This window comes from Triticum aestivum, chromosome 1B, assembly GCF_018294505.1.
Source record: "Triticum aestivum cultivar Chinese Spring chromosome 1B, IWGSC CS RefSeq v2.1, whole genome shotgun sequence".
NCBI lineage: Eukaryota > Viridiplantae > Streptophyta > Magnoliopsida > Poales > Poaceae > Triticum > Triticum aestivum.
The window spans coordinates 547,616,088-547,624,518 of record NC_057795.1 but is presented as its reverse complement, the minus strand read 5'-3'; the positions used below and the strand labels follow the sequence as shown (position 1 = coordinate 547,624,518).

Genomic DNA, 8,431 nt, shown 5'->3' with positions numbered 1-8,431 from the left:
CTGTTCTGGTACGCTGGTCCTATGGGGCATTAGCACGACGACTTCCCGACTGTCTACTACAACAAGTTATGCCTGACTCCGGCGATGGAGGGGTGATACCGGCGGCGCGTCTTCGGCTCGCTTCGGTGCTTGTAGTCGTCGCTAGGTGGTCTACGGATCTGAATGTAATTTTTATTTCTTGTGTTCGTTGTACTGTCATGATTGAAGATGAATAGATTGGAAGTTTTTTCGCAAAAATAAAATGCGCCTCCGAGCGACTGAGCCGGCATATCGTCTTGAGATTTTATGAAGTCACTGTAGTGGTGGGATGGGGATACCCTGTCTGCCTAACCATCCAACCACGGATTGGTTTGCGTAACAAACCGTGTTTACCTAGCGTGTTGGGCAGGCCTACAAGGTGAATCTAGGAAAATATTCTAAGGCAATGTTTTTTTTAACACAATGCAATCAAACTCGCTCACATACACCAACATATACTCATCCTAATGAACGCAAGCACGCACGCACATCCTACCCTGTGAGCATCTTCGATAGACTGAGCTGACACATCGTGATGAGATTGATGAAGTCGTCACAGACACCTTCGTAGTAGGATACCTTCTTCCACTTAATGCACATCGTCAGAAGGCCTGAAATAAATCCAGAAAAATGCGAGCACCAATGTCAAGCCTGAGACTTTGAACTCCGATGGACTGGGGATACCACTGTCATCCTAACATCCTAATCATCCAACCATAGGTTGGTTCACCTCAAAGGCGATGTTTTCGTGGTGGTGGTGGTTGGGGGGGGGGGGGGGGGGGGGGGGGGGTTCTATGCAAGATGTTGTCTACGTGGCGGTGGTCAACTTGACACGCGCGCAAAGTCAGGCTGATTAGGACTACATAGGACCCAATGGTGAATGACTAGTACATTCAGAATCTAGATACGCAATTCTGAAGACTTGCGGGAAAATTGACACCTTCGTAAAGGCATTAAGACCTTCCATTGGTTTACTCTTTATTTTATCTTATTCAGAATAGAAGTGCATTTATTGATTAGTTGCAAAAAAGCATCAAGATTCAAGAACATATACATAGAAGATTTAAGTTAACATCCTATGAAAGTAACTCGCTGGATAAAAATCGCTCTCCTGGCAAGGGAAAAAGCGGGGCTTTGAGCTTATGCCAGAATATGAAGAATGAACCGTCACATTGGTTAGACATATATTGTCATGATTAGCCGCGTGCACACCACAAGGGGTGTAGACAAGCCCCATACTAGGGTGACACTGACACAGCGTGGGGCGTGACGGCGATGTATCTGGTCCATTTTTGCACTGTTTAACACTAATTGGCCTTGATTGGTCCGATTGTTGCACACCACCAACACCACCTCATGGTCCTTAGGTTGTCGAAGTGTATTTTCAACAAACGTCATCTACGTATATCACATGGTAATCCTCGCACCACGACGTTTTGCTCGCACGCTCGATGGGAATAGGCGGCATCAACTGACAGCGACAATTTTTTTAGGACGGTAGTGATGTATAAAAGGTCAATTATGGTAACCTTGCACATTAAGGCTAACCATGTGTCCACATCGCTTATTAGAATCTGAATTGGATGCTAACTAAAGGTGGGCAAATCGTGCACCCTTGTCTCTCCACAATACTAGCATATTCAGCCACCAGTTATCACCACGCAAGGATGCCAGCAGAATGACATCAAATACGTTAATTTATCATTTATTTAAAACTGTCCACGAGACTAGGCAAGACAAATAAAGTATAACTCTTTTAGCTTCCCGTTAAAATTAGCCATACGCTGGTGATAACTAATTCTTCACTACTAGCTCTGGCTTTTAACAGTTTAAGTAGCGCCATGATCGCATCGGACGTGGATGTTTTTGTCAGCAATGGATGCATATCACTATCACTCGAGGAGTAGTGAAAGTGCACATAAGGTGGGGATGTGGCCATGCAATGCAATTTGCAGTCGATATGATTTGGGTCAGGGTGAGGCTATGATCTACCTACGGGTTAGCATCGATCGTCATCTCCATTACGTTACATTATTAAGACTGCGGCGACCTCTCGATCTATTGGGAATTAGTGGGGGTCCATGATGTCCGCGCATTTGTTTTAAGATGATGATGACAGTGATTTTTTTGTGCACGATAGATCGGATCCGGAGGATAACCAAATGAGAGTCTCGAATGCTTGTTCGATAATTCTTCATAATTACACCGAATTTGAGATGACAACGTTGTTCAATACGTTATCGTTTTCCAGAGCATCATGGGCTACATATTTTCTTCTGCATATGGGTTCCCATACGTAGGAAAAACAAGATCGAGGCTCGTTTGTGTGTGTGTGTGTACAGGCATTACTGTACGCTGAGTTTATTGGTGTCTTTTTTTATTCAGACAGGTGTGTTCAATTTGCGTTGCGGGCTGTACGGTACATGCTGTCCTCGCTGGTGCCCCCAGCACCCCATGTGGAGAGAGGAGCACAGGCGCACGGCACGGCACGGCACGGTACGGGGACGTACGTACGTACACACGCACGGGGCCGAGGAGAAAAAGACGGCTGATTTGCTGTCCCGGATTCGCACTTTGTTCATAAATAAGCAGGCGAATTCGCTGTGCAGACAGCAGTTGGTTTTTATTTTGTTTATTTTGCGGGAAAGACAGCAGCTGGTTTGCTGGCTGCCACAGGCTTTGCATCCACGGACAGCCGGAAATAGCGCAGACGGAGATGCACTTGCGCAAGTGTACGAAAGCTGCATGCATGGGTTATGAAATTCTCAACTAGTCTCTGTTCCTAAATATTTGTCTTTCTTAAGATCTCAACAAGTAACCACTCCACCCGTTTCTAAATATAAGTCTTTCCAATATAGACTACATACTGAGCAAAATGAGTGAATCTACACTCTAAAATATGTTTATGTACATCCGTATGTTATCTATATTAAATCTCTAAAAAGACTTATATTTAGGAACGGAGGGAGTACATACGAAGCGAAATGCGTGAATCTACACTCTAAATTATGTCTATATACATCTGTGTGTGATAGTCCATTTGAAATCTCTAAAAAGACAAATATTTAGGAACGGAGCGAGTATGAAACACTTCTTCCTCCGTTCCTCCGTCTGGGTCTACCGGATCGAACGGTGACAGCGCCTTCGGTGTCATTCTCCCTTCTGGGGGCATCGTTTTGGAGCAAGTGCTAGTTGGAGGGGACAAGAGGAGAAGCGGTGATTCATCTTTCCCATTGATGATGGCGGATCTCGGCGGCGTGGCGTAGTGGAGACTCGGCGCCCGATGCGCGGAGATGGACTCGCACAGGTGGGTGACGATGTTTGGCGTCGTGGTGGCGTCGGCGACAGCTAGACCAGGCAAGGTAGATGCAGCAGTACAACACTGAAGATGGATTGGTGGCAGATGGCTGCGACGGCCTCATACCCGGCAGGTGTCCTGGTTGAGGAGCACGCGCGGACTGGTGAGTGCCCATACCCGGCAGGTGTCCTGGTTGGGACCTCGGGCCTTATATGTTAGGTTTGGCTGTGACGTCTGTTTGGTATTAGGCTCAGACTATCAATCCCCTTCGTCAACTGAGCGACAGATGTTACTTAGATCTTACTGTTGTATAACTTTGTAAGGTCTTGTGTTAATAATTAATAAAATGACTGTATACATCATTCAGATCCAGAGGCCGGGGTCTTCCTCCTTTTCTAAAAAAACTACTGTACATGTGAGTTTTGCAACATCGGGTTAGAGGGGAGGAGACCCACAGCGATTTGCAAAAAGGGATTGGTGGAGGGATTGACGTGGAAGATCTGTAGAAAAATCGTGTGTGGGTACAAAATTTTCGAACGTATGGTGTTCTCGAATCTGAGCCGCTAGTAACGTTCAGGTCTGGTACTTCTGTACAATAACTTACAGATCCGTTGCACTGTAATTGTAGTGTGTCGTCGGATTTGTTACAAGCAGTACTTCCAAAAAACCAGAGCGCTTTTACACATGTAGCTAAATGTATTGCCATGGAAAATAAAGTACCTTTGTGAGTTTGATCTTTATTTCGGTGTGTGTTTTGTTTTGGTGCCGATAGAGAGAGGGGAGCCTGGTCGCTGTGGCCATGGCCAGACAATCGTCGGTCATTCGGTTGTCAGCGGTGCTTTGGCCAAAGGTGAATTCTTTTTCGAAACGGGGCCAAAGGTGAATGAAATCGCAGTGGTTTTCATGTAAAAAAGCTTATTTCTGGAAAGCTGATAAGCTGTTGTCTCCTATACTCGGCAAAAAACGTTACGGACACAAGTAACACTGGACACGCATCAACGTGCAGCATTACGGTATAACTGCCACTTCATGGACTGTGCAAGGTGTCTACACGAGCTAAATGACATCAGAATCAGCCCATGCCAAACCGAAAAATGCTAAGAATGGTCATGCGACCCGTTATTTTGGTAAGCTTCCGCCGTCGAAACCTAGAACTGGAACTGCATCTCCTTGGTGTAGCCAAGGTCATCCAGGTTTGCAGCCATGGCTTTATTCATTGGAGGAGGTCCGCATCTCAATATCTGAAACAAGGCAAAGAGCGTTGCGTCAGTGTCTTGCTCGTCAGATGAAAAACACTTCAAAGGTTCCACCGAGAACTGACGGTTCAACGTTCACTGAAGGCTCGAGATTTACCTGAATGTCGGCAGCAGGCGCTGGGCAGTGAGCTTGGATCATTTCCTTTGACACAAACCCGACACCACCATCCCAGACTTCAGGTGGCTGCACACAGAAATAACGCCTACAGTGTAAGGTGCATGCTAGGAACCTCAACACAATATATTGTGCTACACGAGGATTCAGTGAGGCTGGCAGTAATCATGTAGTGCATATAAGAGTTGTTACATAAGGATTCAGTGAGGATTGCAGTAATCATATACTCCCTCCGTTCCTAAATATTTGTCTTTCTAGAGATTTCCACAAGTGACTACATACGAAGCAAAACGGGTGAATCTACGCTCTAAAATATGTCTATATACATCCGTATGTGGTAGTCCATTTAAAATCTCTAAAAAGACGAATATTTAGGAACGGAGGGAGTAGTTTATAAAAGTCGAGGCTAGAAACACATAAAGGGTCGGCCATGCAGTTTATAACTTCCATGACAGAATACACACCTGATTCAAGACATAGTAGATCTTGAAGCGATCAGGATAGTTTTTAGCCATATTGTCTAGTTCTTCCTGCATGGATCAAAGAAAAAAGTAAACATCAGCACTCAAAACAGAATACCATACTAGTAACATAATAAACTGCATTCACCATAAAGAAGTTGTACTGTAAGCCTAACGAGCTTCCCAGAAGCAAACAAGAAGTGTAAGGCCCACCTGTCATTTTCTTGTACAGGTCTAACCAGTAAAGAAATGGTATAACAGAACAAAACAAAATAAACTGTTGGCTAGTGTTTATGGCCGGACATCTCCATAAATGATTTATCACTTAGGAGTAAGAAATAGGGTTGCTAGCACATTATGGAAGAAAAATCCTTCTGGAAAAGGCGTGTAAGAAATACAATTCACAATGATTATGTTTCTGTTCTTTGTGCCCTGATTCGTAAAAAAAAAATCCCTACACCTAGATTCTTCCATTTCCAGGAAACATATATCTTCTATGTATCGACAATAGAACGAATTTGGAATGATAATCAGATCAAGTGCCAGTGAAGAACGGCAGCAAATTTGACAACAAAATCATACCAGCAGAAGAATGTCGTCATATGTGACATTAGCGTAGATCAAGTGAACTTTTGTATTGTCATTTGGGTTCTCAAGAATTGCCCTTGTGACCTACGATAAGATAGCAAGATGCATTGCTCAGTACTAGCAGAAATGTTTCAAGTATTAACTGCAACGGAAGAACATTGGATCACATATTACTTGGAACATCGGTGTAATGCCTGATCCTCCAGCTATCATTCCAAATGCTCTCACTTGCCCAGGCTGGTACTTGAAACGGCCCTGCATTAGAGACAAACGCATTTAACATCTGATTTGAAATATCAACATGCATGGAATTGTGAGTGCAGACATTTCTGTTAGCAAGACTATGATCCATATGGTGTTGTTTACGTTTCACGGAATTTAAAGATACAATAAAGATAACATCAAGAAAAAAGGGGCACGAAAATGGCCAAATCCAGGAGATTCAGTTTGAAACTATCAAGAGCTACTTGCAAAGTTACAATAAAAAGATAGACATACCTTTGGTCCCTTCACAGACATATAGTCACCCACTTTCATCTCACGAAAATGATGAGACATCCTTCCTTGGGGATACATCTTTATAATGAGAAGAAAAAACAAGAGGTGAATTCACAACACTATACACAGATAGAGGAATAAATTGATATCACAAACAAAGGTAATGAGACCAAATGATACTAAAGCAAAATAAATGGGACATGTTTACAACAAGTTACCTTTATAACAAGCTCAAAGTATCCAATATCAGAATCCAGTGTAGTCGGAGTATAAGGCTTGATTACTTCCTCGCCAGTAGCATCCTGCCCTCTGCGGTCAGTTAACATAATACCGAAAACAACAGATTCAGAACTTTTGACTCACTCCATGAGCCAAAAAGAATGAGCATTCAACTCAACATCATAACTGTAGACCAGGACATGAGCAGTAAAAATGTTCAAACCTGCAGCTTATATGTTGGCCAATCGGAAGGCCCAACACTGAAGTAGGTGTCGGGAGAGCAAATTTGAACTTGGCCACATTATGACTGATCTGTCTCTTCTGCACGAGTTTAAACTCTTTGAAATTCTCAGCATCCAAGCAGCCTACAGATCATAGCACATCCATCAATAGTTATATTATACACAAACTTCGAAAGCAGTAATCTTGAATAGAGCAAATAATTTTGTCCAGAGGGTAGCAAGTGTGAAAATGAATCAATCACATAAAACAGTTTTAAAATCCCCTAGAATCTGCAGGTGCAGAAGCATGCGAACTAAATAGTCGAATCATGCTTCAACTTTGGATGAGGCGTGAACATGAAGTCACTGTGGATTCAAATATATCAATATTATATGTAGCAAACAACCTAAGTAAATGGCATCCACGGCATCTCTTTCAGGAGATCCACTCCCCTAGCCATCAGCAAAGCATCCTCGATCCACAGAAACCCACGCACTAGAGCTAGAACACGCGCGCGAAAATGTCTTTCTATCTGTACGGACTCGAGCGCGCGTACCCTTGGGTTTCTTGCTGCGGAGGAGAAGGAATCCGGCGCCGGCGGCCACGGCGACGACGGCGACCGCGACGGCCACCGTGGTCTCCGTGCTCTGCCCCTGCAGGAACTCCATAATCGGGCGGCGGGTCGCTCCGCCTCGTGGATTCGCGGCAGGTGAGGAGAGATCCGCGTGGGGTCCGGGAATTTATGAGTGGAGTGGGGGAGGGACGAGGAGAGTGGTTGGTAGGTGGGGGGGTTGGAGGAGGGAGACGGCGCGGTGGAGAAGAAGGGGGTTTGGTTGGAAAGTTTGGTTTCTCTCACATTGGAAACCGCGAATCTCAATGATCGGACGGTTGAGATTTCCGATGCCTACCCTACCTTTTAAAAAAACTTCCAATATATTCATCTTCAACCATGTCAGTACAATAAACACCACAAAATAAAAAAATTTACATCCAGATTCATAGACATCTAGCGACGACTATAAGGCCTGAAGCGAGCTGAAGGCGTGCCGCCGTCATCGCTCCTCCCTTGTCGGAGTCAAACAAAACTTGGTGTAGTACACAGTCGGAAAGTCATTGTGCTAAGACCCTATAGGAGCAGTGCACCAGAACAACAATCTTCCATATGTTCGTTTTCACATAAACCAAATGCAAGCCAGGGGAGCTTTGCGGGTGTCCGGACCGCTGCCAGGCACGCATTCGACACTCGGTCCCATTCTAAACCCTCTCCCTCGGAAAAACTATTTCCGCACATTCATGCCGGTCAACGTCACTCCGGAGCGGATGTGACTCCAAATTGATGCCGGTTAGAGCGCGACCAGACGAGCGAGCGACGTCGCTTCAATGTCGTCGCGACGACCGAGAAGTCTACTTCAGCCTCTGTGCCGCATTGAACCCGCCTTCCCGTGGCTTCCTGACCCTTTGCCTCGCCTAGCCGCACCTATTTAAGTTGGCTCCGACGCCTTCCACACCAGACCACATCATCCCTTCTCCTCTTCGCTTCCCTCCACTCCACACCGAACAATGTTGTCCATATCCACACCATGTCGAAGTCATGGTACCCCGCGCCAACAGGCGGCGAAGGCTACGGATCTCCCTTCGGATCTTGGCGCCATCGCTCTTCGGGGCCCTCTTCCCCGACGGTTGTCGGCTCCTCTAACGAGAAGGTGATCGTCACCTCCTCCAATGACAAGGAGGACCAGGCACCGCCACAGCAGTC

At 45.3% G+C, this 8,431-nt stretch overlaps 1 protein-coding gene across 1 annotated transcript; it reads right to left on the bottom strand.

Moving 5' to 3' along the window:
• Window positions 1-4,214: 4,214 nt before the first annotated feature.
• On the bottom strand, window positions 4,215-7,524 carry LOC123137460 (NADH--cytochrome b5 reductase 1). The gene is made up of 9 exons (XM_044557231.1): window positions 7,232-7,524; window positions 6,677-6,818; window positions 6,453-6,543; window positions 6,235-6,312; window positions 5,911-5,991; window positions 5,731-5,820; window positions 5,152-5,217; window positions 4,670-4,756; window positions 4,215-4,557 (listed from the first exon to the last, which is right to left on the bottom strand). Exons 1-9 carry the CDS (start codon window positions 7,341-7,343, stop codon window positions 4,465-4,467), a joined length of 840 nt encoding a protein of 279 aa, XP_044413166.1. The 5' UTR covers window positions 7,344-7,524; the 3' UTR covers window positions 4,215-4,464.
• Between the last annotated feature and the right edge of the window lie 907 nt (window positions 7,525-8,431).